This window comes from Hyaena hyaena, unplaced genomic scaffold (genome assembly GCF_003009895.1).
Source record: "Hyaena hyaena isolate Hyena2069 unplaced genomic scaffold, ASM300989v1 scaffold_54, whole genome shotgun sequence".
NCBI lineage: Eukaryota > Metazoa > Chordata > Mammalia > Carnivora > Hyaenidae > Hyaena > Hyaena hyaena.
The window spans coordinates 3,388,280-3,404,411 of NW_024080685.1; the positions used below are offsets into that span (position 1 = coordinate 3,388,280).

At 44.9% G+C, this 16,132-nt stretch overlaps 1 protein-coding gene across 1 annotated transcript in view; it reads left to right on the forward strand.

Annotated features, from left to right (window-relative positions):
- Window positions 1–4,867: 4,867 nt before the first annotated feature.
- Window positions 4,868–16,132, forward strand: part of FAM47E (family with sequence similarity 47 member E) — a 41,392-nt gene continuing 30,127 nt past the window's right edge. The window contains exons 1-3 of the mRNA XM_039230972.1: window positions 4,868–4,941; window positions 9,546–9,915; window positions 12,359–12,498. Coding sequence (XP_039086903.1) covers window positions 4,868–4,941; window positions 9,546–9,915; window positions 12,359–12,498 — 584 coding nt within the window. The remainder of the gene's footprint in view (window positions 4,942–9,545; window positions 9,916–12,358; window positions 12,499–16,132) is intronic.

Sequence of the window (16,132 nt, forward strand, 5' to 3'; positions counted from 1 at the left end):
CACAAACTGTGAGATCATGACATGAGCTGAAGTTGGATGCTTAACTGACTGAGCCACCCAGGCGCCCACAACATCCTTCTAAAAGAATACCTACATATTTATAATTTCCTCTGCTTAACATTCTATCTCACTTTTTAAAAAGTTTTTTAAGGGGCGCCTGGGTGGCTTAGTCGGTTAAGCGTCCGACTTTCGCTTAGGTCATGATCTCGCGGTTCGTGGGTTCGAGCCCCGCGTCAGGCTCTGTGCTGACTGCCAGCTCAGAGCCTGGAACCTGTTTCAGAGTCTGTCACTCCCTCTCTCTCTGACCCTCCCCTGCTCACGCTGTCTCTCTCTCTCTCTCCTAGAAATAAATAAAACATTAAAAAAAAATTTAAAAAAAAAAGTTTTTTAATGTTTGTTTTTATTTTGAGAGAGAGAGAGAGTGGGGAAGAGGCAGAGACAGAGGGAAACACAGAATCTGAAACAGTCTCCAGGCTCTGAGCTGTCAGCACAGAGCCCGATGCAGGTCTCAAGCTCGTGAATTGCAAGGTCATGACCTGAGCTGAAGACAGACACTTAACCGACTGAACCACCCAGGTGCCTCCCATCTCACTTCTTAATATTCATCTTGGGATTCATTTTATCTTAAGTGCAACCTTTAGAATTTTCTTTGGTTATGGTCTGTTGATGATAAATTCTTCCAGGTTTTGTTTGTCTGAAAATGTTTTTTAAAATATTTTATTTTTAAGTAATCTCTACACCTAAAGTGGGGCTCAAACTCACAACCCCAAGATCAAGAGTCACATCATCCACCGACTGAGCTATCCAGGTACACCTCTTATTTATCTTATTTGGGACCCATGCTCTTCCTGAAACTGAGGATTTGTGTCTTTTAAAAAGTCTGGAACATTCTCAGCCATTATCTGTTAAAATATTGCCTCTCTACCATCTTCTTATGGAAATCTGATTACAAGTATGATATACCTTCTCACACTTTCCTCCAGACCTTCAAATTTCTTCTCTTCCATGTTTTCTATTTCTTTACCTCTTTGTGCTGTACTCTCAGCATTTATTCAGAGCTCTCTCTCATTTATTCAGAGCTATCTCTCATTTATTCAGAGTTATCTCTCTCTTTATTAGTTTAACTAATCAGTTTAACCAGTCCATAGAGTTTTTAATTGAAAGGGTTATATTTTTCATTTCTATAAGTTCTGTTTAGTTCTTTTACAACTTTCTTTTGTTTCTTGTACTTTGCTCATATTCCCAACTCCATTATTTTCAAAACACATTAAACATGCTTATTTTAACCTAAACATACATATCTATACATAACTAATCTTATTTACATATATTCTATTTTTTTTTAATATTTTTATTTATTTCTAGGAGAGAGAGAGAGAGACAGCGTGAGCAGGGGAGAGTCAGAGAGAGAGGGAGATACAGATTCTGAAATAGGCTCCAGGCTCTGAGCTGGCAGTCAGCACAGAGCCTGAAGCGGGGCTCGAACCCACAAACCACGAGGTCATGACCTAAGCGAAAGTCAGATGCTTAACCTACTAAGCCACCCAGGTGCCCCATATATATTCTAAATCTGAACATCCCAACACATAAAGTTTCTGTAGATAAGATTCTGTTCTTTGTTTTTCTGCTGTTTCTTAGTCATTGTGCCTTGTCTCCGCATGGTTCTTATTTTTGTTGGTGGGCTCATGTACACTGTGAATTTATCTGTAGAAATGCTGTGAGAACTGGACTGAGAGTACAGTTGTCTAGATTCCATGAAGTCCTGAAGGAATCACTGGTAATATTTTGTACATATGCCAAAGGTTTCTACTTTATAATTTCCAGGACCACTTTATAATTTCTCAGCTTAACGTTCTGTTGCTTTTGTTGTTCAAATGCTTTTTTTTCCGGGAAGTACAATGAGCCACGTATTGCTGCATATGTAATAGAATACTATGGAGACAGTAATTAGTCCTCGTGGGGGAAAGATGCAGTAATAGTGTTTGGCAATCCTGTTATGAGTATTTGAGTAATCCTATTTGGAAATAAAATGGTTATACTACCTGGCAATAAAGATAGGAAAAATGCCTAGAATCTCATTATCCTCACTCTTAAATAACATCTCATTGGATTACTATACGTAACATATTTTACTTTTGTGTTGCAAAAGAAACAGAGACTGAGAGAGAAGGAATGAGAGATCCCATGAGTAATGAATATAATTAAAGTATAGAATGTGATAAAATGAAAAGGATGACTACTTTTTATTCAAAAGATGATGAAAAGTATTTGTCTACTACTAGATATGGAGTCAAAGTTACTACATGGAGCAAATATCAACTTGTGAGGATGCAAAAGTCATGAAATAGGTGGTTTCTGATTAATTCATGAAACAAACACTTGAACCTAAGAATCAAACTGACAAGGACCAAGTTTAATTCCTCATTGCATCCCTAGTGCCTAGGATGTCCATTAGAGACAATATTTGTTGAATAAGTATGTACTATATGCCAGGCACAGTAGTAGGAGCATGAGGCACATAATCCCTTACCCTCAGTCCTATGAAAAATATCCTACTTCCTCAAAGTAATAGAAGCTTGAGTGTGCAACCAAACAAATGAACATGAAAGATATTATCAAAGATAATGAAAACAATCAATCAGACTCCTTATAATGATTCCATGTGCAGCTTCTCCATTAACCGACTCTTATAACTCTGTGAAGCAGGCAGGGCAAATATTACTACCCCCAGTTCACAGCTGAGATAATACCATTGCTCAGCAGTTATTGAGGGATTCTTAATGGCCAGTACTGTTAAGTGCTTTACATTCATTATCTCATTGACCACCAGTAACCCTTATAAGGAGATACTTTTATTTCCTCCATTTCAGACTAGAAAATCAACGGAGTTAAAAAAAAGTGTAAGTAATTGTGTCCAGGGGCGCATAATTATTAATTAGCTCAGTCAGGATTCATCTCAGGTGGTGGGACACCAGGGCTCCGCACTGCACAGGAAAGGGCGCTGGACGCCAATAGTAAATGAAGATGCTGTAACTAGTATAACAGCACTCCAGCCAGTTTTAAGGGTTAACTTGCTTCAAGCTTAGGTACTCCTTGCTTACTAATCTAAGTCCCTTTATCTGTAAGAGAACTAACTTACTTTTCTTTGAGACTGGCAGACCACTGGCCTTGAGAAGTGAAGGACAAAGCTTTCCCAGAAGATAGGGCCTGACTACATTCGAAAACAGCTGCCACGATGCCAGCAAGTCTGTTCAGGGTCATGAGGGCATACAACTAACCGAGTGGGCACCTGCTTCTCCTGCACGTAATCCCCCTCCCTATTCCCCATGCCTTCCCCTTAAAAAACACAAAACCCTCCAGCTTCACCTGGATGGGGAAGATGGGTCTTTGAGACATTAGTCCACCATTTTCCCAGGCTGCTGGCTTCATGAATAAAGCAACCTTGCCTTCCTACCACCACTTGTCTCTGAATGTTGGCTTTCCAGTGGCAGGCAGCCATACCTGAGTTCAGAACTGGTTCTGTCTGGTAACACTAGTACCAATCAGAGCAACTTGAATACTATCCACATACTGAACAGATTTCCCAACATGGTAAAGGTAATATATTCCCAGAGAGTTTGAAGATGAGAAGACTCATCTCTAAAGGCCTAGGAAAATTATCCCACTGTAACAGAAACATTTTAAATACAATTCAACATTTGAAGACAGGAGAATATTTTGCTGCTGTTTCCTCTGGAAGCAATGTTTAATATTTACTACTCAAGTAGCAAAAGAATTTAGCAAAACCAAACACAGCCTCATGCTATCCATACTTGCATAGGCATCTGCCTATAGGCCCAACAAGATGGTAATGGTAACTTCACCACCACAAGTGGATCCAGGCAGAAGAACCAAATAACACAAGAGCTGGAAGGGACTCTGGTAATCAGCCCTGACTAGATAGGAGTACTCAGCCCTCAGTTTACGGAAGCGGTGAAGCTCAGAGATTCACAAAACCTCCAAGAAAACATTCCACGGGAAAAGGCTTTCCCACCTCGGAAATCAGTCTATCCCTTTCTTCCCTTTTCACTCTTTTCCTGTTGCTATTGATGAGGGAACAAAGGCAAGAGAAATGCGGCTTGGATTAAATCTCCTTACAGCTTCCAGCCCACCGATAGACACCTGAAACAGGCAGAGCTGACCTTCCTCAAGGAGTTCATGGCTGCCTTAGTGCCTAATGTTTATGTTTTTTGAAAGACTAACCTTATCTTAACAGCAGCTAGCCCTTCAAGGTCCTGAAAGCCTTGCTTCCAAAATTCCTTAGAAACTTAATTTATCTCCATCTCCCTCCCTCCACAAAGTTAAAAAGTATACAATCAGTCACTCCTCACAATCCCAGGGCAGCTCTTTTCTGCCCATGGGTCCTGTGCCCATGCTACAATAAAATCACCTTTTTGTACCAAAAGCGTCGCAAGAATTCTTTCCTAGCTTGTTGCTTACGGACCCCACTTCAAATTTCATCACTCTCTAGCCGCCTTCTTCCTTTCCTTCAACAAACCCTTTCTGAAACGGTGAGCAAAACAGGCATGGGCCAGCCCACGGTAAGTTTCAGTGGGAAGAAGATGTCTTCCCAACAGACTAAAACACAATTAAGCCAAAGACCAGATCCTCTTCTCTTGCCCCCCACGGCCCACCGCCCCGGGCACTGAAGTCCGTGCGGCGTGGGGGCTGGGCGGCGCGCTCCCGGGGAAAGCGGGGTGCACCAGGGGGCGCCTGGGCCAGCCGGCGCCGATGTGGCCAGCGCACAGCTAGGCGGTCTCCTAGCGACCCGAGTGGCCGAGAGTACACACCACGAACGCCCGGCTGCAGTCGAGGAGGCAGGGACACCATGGACGACCACAGGCGGCAGTGTGGGCGGGGGGCGCCAAACAGCGTTGCAGTGAACAGGAACTGCGGGCCGGGGTAAGCGCGCCGGGCCCAAGCCAGGCGCACCCCGCGGGTGCCGCGAGGGGGCGCCTGCACCCGGTGCTTGCTGGGGGCTGGGGGCCGCGGGGGTGGGGGGATGGCCAAGGAGGGCTCTGCTGGGGGTACCGCTTGTCTTTTCTCCACAGGGTCCCCGGCACCAAAATGATTATAATGTAGAATAATCAACGCTCAGTATTCTGTCGCAAAGCAGACTTTTTTTTTCTGTTCTGCTCCTAACCTCGTAACCTCCCAGGGAATGTAGATTGACATACCCATTCCAGATGGGAACCTGCTGGCCACAGAGTCCTCTGTGGAGACTGGCTGAGCTTATCACCCACCCTTCTCCGGGTTAGCCAACCGGATATGGGGCCTCTGGCCACCCCGCACTGCGTGCCACCAAGTTGAGCCTGTGCTTGGGGGGGGGGGGGGCGTGCCTCACATACGGGGATGGTCTGCTGCCATTTTGAATAGATGGTGTCACAGCCCCAGGGCAGGAACCCAAGGCTTTTTTGCCTTTACGGATTCCTTGAGCTATTTATGAGAATGGAATTCGTCTCTCCCGGAGGTAGCCCGATATGGTGGTTGATTCCAAAATCTAGAATCAGAAAGGCTGGAGTCGGCGGCCAGTCCTCTTCTTGTTTGCCTAGCGACCCTAGACAACTTAGTTGCTCCCTCTGGGCTCAGTTTGCTTAAGTGTAAAATGGGAACAACAAAATGAATCAGCTTTACATGAATGCGATGAGGATTAACTGCTGTATCACTTGTAAAGCAGTTACTGGCATACAGTATGTACTTGCATTTTAGCAATGATCAACCCTCAGAATCTTTTTTCCCACATTTTCAAGGTTTTTATTTTGAAATAATTGTAGACTCACAGGAAGTTGCAAAAATAATACAGAGGTCCTGTGCACCCTTCCCCTAGCTGCTTCTAGCCGCACCATCTTACACAACTGTAGTACATTACCAAAGCAGGAAATGGACATTGGCACAATATATGAGTTGGGCTATAAGCCTTGCTTGGATTTCATCAGATTTTGCTTGCAGGTGTGTGTGTGTGTGTGTGTGTGTGTGTGTGTGTGTGTGTGTGTGTGTGTATAGTTCTATAAAATTTTGTCATATGTAGTCATCAAGATACGAAAGTATTTCCTCACCACGGGGAACTACTTCTTGCAAGCCCTTTATTAGCAGTTCTTTCCCCACCTCCAACCTTTAGCAACCATAATTGTTCTTCATTTCTGTAACTCTGTTCTTTTGAGGATGTTAGACAAATAGAATAAAACAATATCACACCTTTTGAGATGGGCTTTCCCCCCACCCCCCACCTCCATCTGCATAAAGCCCTTGAGATCCATCCAAGACACTGTGTATCAGCAGTTTGTTCTTTTTCATTGCTCCTATGGTTGTAAGACTGTTTCACCTATTGAAGGACATTCAGGTGGTTCTAGTTTTTGGCTGCTGCTATCAACATTTGCGTTCAGGTTTTTGTATAAACATAAGTTGTCATTTCTTTTTTTTTTTTAAGTTGTCATTTCTTTAGAATAAATACCCAATATGCTTTTGCAGTTTTTTTACTGTTTTATTTTTGAGAGAGAGAGGGAGAGAGTATGAGCAAATGGGGGAGGGGCAGACAGAGAGAGAGAGAGAGAGGGAGACACAGAATCTGAAGCAGGCTCCAGGCTCTGAGCTGTCAGCACAAAGACCGATGCGGGGCTTGAACTCACAAACCACGAGATCGTGACCTGAGCCAAAGTCTGATGCTTAACTGACCAAGCCACCCAGGTACCCTCATCTCTTCTGCAATTCTTAAAGATGGAGATATCTGTGGAGCATATGCTAGTGACTCTGAAAATAGTCAATGTTTAGGAAAAAAATGTTTTCAGTTTAACTTTCCGGGTCAAGCAACATTTTTCATAAACTTAACAAAATGCAGAGCCATGTTTCTTAACTACAAGAGGCAAAGGAGAGTGGTGGGAGGCTCTTGTGCTACACTGGTTGCCTGTTCACCTCTCAGAGCTCAGTTTCTTCATTTAGAAGGGAAGAAGTAGACTAGATTTCCTTCAGGTTTTGCCAGATCTGACATGCTATGAGGTTGGAGCTGGCTGCCACTCTTTCTGCATTTGGAGTTGTATGACTGTTCTTTAGCAAAACTATCAGTCATCAGATTTCATTGTGTGAAGCGCTTGGATGTTTGAGGTAGTTGTAAATGTGTGGAGCATAAACTCTGTAAAGATATCTAATATTATGGAAAGTTACTTGCTAGCAGATCTTGCCGAATGGATCATCAAATCTAAAGGTTAGATGTAATTTTAACACTCCCACCACTTAGCTATTTGAGAGTGATTTATTCACTTCAAAGAGCATTTTTTTAAGCCTTGCATCTAGATCTTCACAGTAGAACTGGTTTAAGCCCAAACACATGCACACACAGCAAGCAAGAAGTTTCTAGGACTCACAAGAAAATAATAGGGCTCAGGGCGCCTGGGTGGCTTAGTCGGTTAAGCGTCCGACTTTCGCTTGGGTCATGATCTCACGGTTCGTGGGTTCGAGCCCCGCGTCGGGCTCTGTGCTGACTGCCAGCTCGGAGCCTGGAGCCTGTTTCAGTCTGTGACTCCCTCTCTGACCCTCCCCTGCTCTCGCTGTCTCTCTCTCTCTCCTAAAAATGAATAAAACATTTAAAAAATTAAAAAAAAAAAAAGAAAAGAATAGGGCTCAAGCTGGAACCTCATTTTTTTTTTTTGAGAGACAGAGAAAGAAAGAAAGAGAGAGAGAGAGAGAGAGAGAGCTAGAGCAAGCCTGGGAGGGGCAGAGAGAGAAGGAGAGAGAGAATCTCAAGCAGACTCCATGCTCAGTGTAGATCATGACCCGGGCTTGATCTCACAACTGCAAGATCATGACCTGAGCCAAAATCAAGAACCAGATAATCACCTGACTGAGCCACCCAGGCACCTTGAGGCTGAAACCTCTTAAAAATGCTTTGTGCCTACAAGGATACATGTAACAAGGAGTAGATTAGGTGTAACAAGCCATTGCAGATGAAAGGGGCCTGGAGGTGGAAGAGGCTTCAGAGAAAGACAACAGTAATATAGAAGTATCTGACTAAGGCAGTGGGATGTATTAAGATAATAAGTGATCTGCCCTTAAGCTGCTCAAGTTCCAAGTCCTGACATAAGCAATATCTGGGAGTGTTAGATTGCCCAGGAACTGGTCTCGTTTTTCTTCCATCAACCTCTTCCATCTCATCTTTATGCCCTAACAACTCAGTGCAAACAGGGACCTGGTGGGTAAGAAGACTGAGTGAGGCAGGCTGGGTGTAGGAAGTAAGTTAATACATGTAAAGCACTAGAACATGCCTATGTAAAAAATCCTTGATGTATGTTAGCCATTATAATTTTTATCCAAACAGAAAAGGAACCAAATGACAGGTTTGTAGCCACCCCCCCACCCCCACCCATGCAGCCCATGTACTGCCAGTTTGCAACCTTTGACCCTCTAGTTCAGGAAGTCAACTGAGACCCAGAGAGGTTCAATGAAGTGCCAAGGTCATTCGACTAGTTAGGGGGAGCTGTCACCACTGGGATCCAGGTTCTTGCCACTGTGGTCCTGTGATCCTTTAAACGACAAGAAGAAGTAGCTGTAACTTGTGAGTGTCCTTCACAAGGAGAATGGATAGATGAACCATGGTGGCGGCAGGTTGATAAGAAAAAATTAGATTTATACATAGTGACATGGATGGGCCTTTACAATATGGTGCTTGGCAAACTAGTAAGAAACAGAAGGCCACCATTTATGTAAATTCAGAATATATGCACATAAAAGGAAAACAGATATTATAAGGAACGTACAGCCAAAAGGGTTTGTTTTACTATTTATTAATTTATTAAAAATATTTTTTTAAAGTTCATTTATGTTTTTGAGACACAGAGACAGAGTGAAAGCAGAGGAGGATCAGAGAGAAAGGGAGATAACAGAATCCAAAGCAGGCTTCAGGCTCTGAGCTGTCAGCACAGAGCCTAATGTGGGGCTTGAACCCACAAACCATGAGATCATGACCTGAGCCGAAGTCAGATGCTTAACCAACTGAGCCACCCAGGTGCCCCTAAAAGGTTTGTCTTAAATCTGTGAGAGTGGTTTGCCTGTGCAGGGAGAGTAATGAGAATGCGATGTGCAATAACACAGGCTCAAGGAAACAGGGGAGGGGCCATGCACTGACCAGTGATAATGTGCTCTGAACTAGGAGTCTGATTAGTTGGACCCTCTCCACAGAACCCCTCCTCTCCTATCTCATCCTCTCAAGAAAGGTGGAGGCTGGAGGCACCTGGGTGGCTCAATGGTTGAGCGTCCAACTCTGGCTCATGTCATGACCTCAGTTTGTGAGTTCGAGCCCTGCATGGGGCTAGCTGCTGTCAGCATAGAGCCTGTTTCAGATTCTCTGTTTCCTTCTCTCTCTCTGCTCCTCCCCTGTGTACACTTCATCTCTCAAAAATGAATAAATATTAAAAAAAAAAAAAAAGAAAGGTGGAGGCCAGCCTCCAACCTGTGTTCAACCTCTGTGTCCCACCCCCATCCCTGTGGCCCATATGACCAAGTGTGTCGTCTTCCAGGTACAAAGAGAATCTACCCTCCAAGTGTTTCAGAAAGCACGAACACAGGCCGATGTGTCCCACCTCCCTGAACAGCCTGCGATGGACCTTTGTGAAGAAGGGACTGGATGACTTCAGGAAAGGCTGCCCGCCTTGTGAAGGTCTGATCACTCGGGGTGCTCAGGAGGCCTTTCTCCCCCAGATTCATCCAACTGCTCCCCGACCTGCCCCAAAGAAGAGGCAGCACAGGCAGCCCAAGGAAGCAGCCCCGTTTTCCAAGCTCTCACCAGCCCAGCGGGTACAGAAGGCCTTCCCAGCAGACGTCCAAGCCTGGCTGACCCCACACCCCTTGGCTCTTTACCCAAATCTGGGGGAAGACATGCCTGTCGAGGTAACCTCATTACCTAAGGGTGTGGGAGGGCTTTGAAAATAATTCTCAGTTGCCTGGGAGTTCTCTCAAGGGGGTGACACAGTTATGTTGGGGAGAGGATGACGAACACCCCCCGGGGTGAGAGTTCTCATGGAGCAGCCCTCCTTTCTCTGCCCCCAGCAACATACTCACCACTCCCTTTGCTTCCTATGAGGCCAACTTATAAAGCCCCAGCACAGCAGAAACATTTGACTTCTTTCCCCTTGAAGTTCTACCAGCCTACTTTGCTTGGGATGTTTTGGAAGGAGAAACCAAGGGGGGAGTTGTCCAGTCTTCCTTCTGTCACTCTAGCCTGGGAGTGGGGGGCAGCTCCATTCTGTCCCCAGGTTCCCAGGCTGCTTTTGCCTCCAAGCTCCACAATCCTTAGCGTAGGTGTCTTGTTCTTTTATCTCAGGATGGCTTCCACACCTCCGGGCATCAAGGCTGTCTTTCAAACAAGAAGGGGGAAAGGGGCAAAGCTTACAGCTGACTCTCTTTTAACTAGACAAATAATATCTTTCCCAGTAAACATCTCATTATCTGACCACTTCTAGCACCTAGGGAGTCTAGAAAATTGTGTTTCTTGGTTAGGCATTGCAACGTTGAACAAAACTGTAACACAGTTCTGTTAGATTTCAGGAAAAAGACAGAATGGATATCGGGCAGGGAACTAACTAACAGTGCCTGCTACCCACCCCCCTTCCCTAGGTCATTCAACATGGCAGTCGTTCAGAAAGGTAACCTTCTCAGGGTGCCTGGGTGGCTCAGACTTGATTTTGGCTCAGATTGTGATCCCAGGGTCCAGCGACTGAGCCGGGGCTCCACGCTGAGTGTGGAGCCTGCTTGAGATGCTCGTTGTATCTCTCAAAATAAAAATAAAAATAAAAAATAAATACGGAAGGAAGGAAGGGGGAAAGGAAGGAAGAAGGAAGGAAAGAAAGAAGGAAAGAAAGAAAGATGTCTCTGCAAAGTCCTATGATGGCCCTTTCTTCAAAGGCCCTGCACGGTCTGCTCTCTGCCCCACCCCTGCTCTGCTCCTCCTCCAACCTCACCACCTACTCCTCTCCGGCTGCTCTGGCCTCTTGGCTAATCTGTGAGCACAGCCAGCATGTCCGAATCAGATCTCTCCTCTGTGCCTGGGACACCTGCCCCCACATGTCTGTCTGGCTCACTTCTTTGCTTCCTTCAGATCTTTGCTCACATGTCTCATAAAACACGCTCATTCTCTATCCCTTCCTGTGATCTGTTTCTCATCACAGCCCTTGTCACCACGGGGCTCCTCACTGGAATAAAATCTCTGCAAGGCCAGGGACTTTATCTGTGTCTCTCACTGTGTTCCACCAATACCTGGCATACAGTAGACACTCAGTCAATATTTGTGCATAATGAATGAGCGAATCAATAAATAAATGATTCGTGGCAGAGAAGTTTACAGAAAGGACAACTAGAATTTCCTTTTTTAAAATTTTTTTTAACATTTATTTATCATTGAGAGACAGAGACAGAGCATGATCATGGGAGGGGCAGTGAGAGGGGGTGACACAGAATCTGAAGCAGGCTCCAGGCTCTGAGCTGTCAGCACAGAGCCTGACGTGGGGCTCAAACCCACAAACCTTGAGATCATGACCTGAGCTGAAGTCGGATGCTCAACAGACTGAGCCACCCAAGCACCCCAGGACAACTAGAATTTCTAATCAATTATTTTCCACGTGGGGCTTTTCTCCACTGTCTCCCACAGGCCAGAGCTTCAGAGCCCATGCCAAACAGATTATTTCCACATCCCTGCAGATGGTGCATAGGACGGTGGTCCTTATTTCCATGTCTGACCTCCTCAGCTGGGTGTGTTGGCTTCTTTCTGAGACAGGATCTCTTCTTACAGTATTATGATGGCCACCAGCAACTCTAGATTTAAATGCTACCAAGAAAAAGAACACCTCTGTTGGCATGCATGCTTCCAGCAAAATCCCATAGCCCAATTCCTGTGGGTAAACTTTGGATTATGTGCCTGTTCCTAAACCAGACGCTGTGGTCTTGATTGACCTGGCCTGCCTGTGGAGTGAGGCTGGGGTCCAAAGAAAAATCTAGACACTGCTATTTGTAGGAGGAAGAATGGTTGTTGGGTAGTCAAATACTACAGAAGCCCTCTAGCACTTGGCACAGTAGGGCAGCCTGAGCCTGGGCAGGCCCAGGGGAACTCCCCTGTGAGGGCTGGGGGGATGGAGGCTCAGCACCGTGGCTGCACGCCTAATGCCCAGGCGGCGGACACTTACCCACAGCGCCCCGCTCGGTACCTGCACAGAAACTGGTGAAGAGCATCACCGGCTGGAAAAGCAAAGCGGAGAGGCATGTTGTTGGTGTTTTAGAATCAAGGAGCCGTCTTTTTCAGCACATTTTTCTTCTCTCCAAGGCTGTTTTCTGTTTGTAGCTCTTATTAAAGGTGCTGGAAGTGCTGGATCCGGACAGGAAACTGGAGGATACGTGGGCTTACTGTCAGGGCATCAGGAAAAGAACAGAGAAACCCACAAAACTTTTAAAAAAACGTTCTACCCAAATCTACCCGGGACTGTAAGTATTGTCCTTCAACCCTCGCTCTTTCCTGTCACCTCGTGAAACCTTCAAGGACTAACCTTCTCAAAGCCCCTCATCATTTGAATAATTGTGAGAAGCAAAATAACTAAGTTCCCAAGGAGAAAGGAAAGGAGTCTTGGGTCCTATTCTTTGTGTTTATTTCATAAATGGATGTGAATTATCCAGCAGTACAACATGGGTGTGCGTACATGACTTTGGGAGAGCTGTTCAGGAAGACGAAAACTGCAGAATACCTGATTCATTGGCCTTCAAGGGCCCTGTGAATCATCTATGGCAGAAGCCCTTTTATTCAACATGATTGGGACTAGGAGCTAGTTGGAAAGGAAAAAACAAAACAAAACATAAAACCTAAAAATCCCTTTTAAAGATTATGCTTACATACTTGCAACATATTCTGTTTTACCCCCAACCATGCCTAAATGTTCACTTGCTGGCCTTCTAATGTCAAGCCTTGTTTGGAGTTTGAGTCTGCTGCTGGGAGTTCCCAGTCATCTTTTTTAGCATAAACTATACCAGTAATGCCACCTTCATTGAACAAAGGTCATTAAGCTTAATTTTCACAGCAACCTTCCTTTGTATCACACTCTTATATTACCCGTTCACGTAATATTTAACCTAACATGTTAATGCAGTGGCAAATATGCTTGACAAAAATAGATTTGGGATACCAGTCGCCTTGTGAATTTAAATGATGTCACTGGTGGGCCCTCAGGAGTGTGGGAGAACTAGAGAGCAGCCCACCCACAGCCCCCAGACCACTCATAGAGGACCCAGGCTCATGGCCAGGGTGTGTGGAAGGGGCCACGTACAGCTTTTATTAAATTATACGTGTTTGCTAAAGTGACACACAAGGTGACAGGAGCCCCATCATTCTGGCCACTGAGTATACGCCCTGGTAAAATTGGGGAGACAACTGGGCACACTTCTTCCACTAGGAAGCAAGATGGCCCATGGGAAACGTGGTTCCTCCCTTTCGTGATGGGAGCCCCGCCCTGGCGAGCCCCACTGGGGTCCACATGGGACAGTCTACCTGCTCCTGGATTTCACTTAACGAGTCCTTTTGAACCTAGATCCATAGGCGCTGTCACTAAAAAAGGTGATATTTTAGTTTCCTTCTTTGCCCTTTGTATTATTTTGCTCAGAACCTGGCTGAGGAAGAGGGAGGAGTGTTCTAAGTAGGGCTCTCCTTGGAGACTTTAACAGTGTGGGTCGGTGTGGCCCTAAGAGCATCTTTGAGTTGCTGGATCTTCCGTGAATTATTAGCTAGCTGTCTTTATGCAAGACAACAATCACAACAACAACAAACCGCAGTACTACTGAGCACCTAGGGACACTGCTAGGTTCTGAGGACATAGTGGTGAACAGGCGAGGACCCTGTCCTCATGGTGATTGCAGTGTGCTGTGGAAGGGAGCAGCAAGTACAGACAGAAGTTATGAATCTTATTTCACAAAGCTGTATGCTTACAAAAGACCCCTTTCCTTTGTTTATTTATATCATCTCATCCCACTGAGTAGCAAACCTTCAATCACCGTTATTATTTACACTATAAGAAAGTGGGGTAGGTCCCGGATAATCGCAGGACTGATCTTAACTTCTTTCTGGTCTCTGGGACTCTTTCTTCTCTCTATTCTTGTTGTTTGTGGTACACTCTGTCCACCCACCCCCTCTTCCCGCGTCACCTGCTACGTCTAGCATGAGTGCTGGAAAGACCTTGGGGTTCTGCACAGTACGGGCTATTCCTTTAACTGCAGGAAGTTTCCCTGGTCAAACTGAAGAAATCTCCAGGGCAAGAAATTAAAAACAAATGGGTTATTCACTTGAAAAGAGAGATGGTACAGTACAGAGGAAATGAACAAAACTAATATCTTAATAAATTATCATCACAAAACAAATGTATAATTACATAATGGTAAGTTTTTCTGTCAGCATACTCTTAGCTGTTAGCATATTCTTGTACAGTGGCTGCTGTACAAAGTAACACAAATTTGGGGCACCTGGGTGGCTCAGTTGGTTGAGGGCCAAATTCTTGATTTCGGCTCAGGTCATGTTCCCAGAGACGTGGGATCCACACTGAGCATGGAGCCTGCTTAAGATTCTCTCTCTCTCTCTGTTTCTCTCTCTCTCTCTCCCTCCCTCTGCTTCTCTCCCACTTGTGCTCTTTCTTTCTAAAAATATCATCCCACCCCCAAAAAACCCAAAGTGACACAAATTTAGTGGCTTAAAGCAACAGAAATTTATTATCTCCCAGTTCTGGGGCCAGAAGTCCCAAATCAGTATTACTGTGCTGAAATCAAAGTATCAGCAGGCCATGTTCCTTCCAGAGGCTCTAGGGAAGAACCCAATCCTTGCTTCTTTGAGCTTCTCGTGGCTATTGGTATTCCATGGCTGTGGCCATATCACTCCAGTCTTCAAGGTCAACATTTTCAAACCTCTCTCTGCTCTGTCTTCACATCCCCTTCTCCTCTGTGTGTGCCAAATCTCCCTCCGCCCCCTCCTACAAGGAAATCACACTAGTGATGACATTGAGGGCCCACCCAGGTAATCCAGGATAATCTCCCCATCTCAAGCTCCTTAAATTAGTCATATCTATATAGATGGTTCTCCAAGTAAAGCAACATTTATAGATTCCAACAATTAGCACCTTATCTCTTTGGGGCCATTATCAACCTACCATAGTATGAGTTAATATCTCCCATTTCAAAACAACTTTCATTGAGCACAATCTCTCCTTTCCTTTACAGCAAAACTTTTTGAAAGAGGTGTCCATACTCACTTCTTCTTCTTTCTTTAAAAAAAATTTTTTTAATGTTTTATTTATTTCTGAAAGAGAGACAGCATGAGCAGGAAAGGGTCAGAGAAAGAAGGAGACACAGAATCTGAAACAGGCTCCAGGCTCTGAGCTAGCTGTCAGCACAGAGCCCGACGTGGGGCTCGAACCCACAAACCATGAGATCATGACCTGAGCCGAAGTTGGACGCTTAACCAACTGAGCCACCCAGGTGCCCCTTCCTTTAACTCATCAGCACTGCAATAGATCTGCCCTTGGTCAAGATTACTACTGACCTCTATGTCACCTGATTAGTCCTCTGTGATCATCATGCTTGATGTGTCAGTAGCAGTTGATACAATTGATGGTGTCCTCTTTCTTGAAACACTTGTTTTCACTTGGCCTCTTGAAAACCCTCTTTCTTGGTTCTCCTACTTCAGTGCCCCTCTCCCCATTCTTCTTTTGCTGGTCCCTCCTCGTCTTCCTTTTAACCTTGAAGTGCATCAGTCTCTGACATCTTTTCTGTATGTTTACTCATACCTAAGTGACCTCATCCTGTCCCTCCTTATATGGAAATTCAACATTTGCCTTTGGGTATGTAATTGGCATCTCAAACTCAGCAAGTTGAACCTGAACTCTTGATTTCTTTCCCAAACCTACCTACCCTTCTGTCTTCTCCAGATCAGTAAATAGCAATGCCATTTTTCCAGTTACTTTTGAAACAATAGTTGTGCCCTGCCAACAAATCCTAATGACTTTACTTTTGAAGTTTATCTGGACTCTCAGCTACTGTACTACTGTCATTCTTTTCCAAGATACCACCAGCTCTTGCCTGGATTATT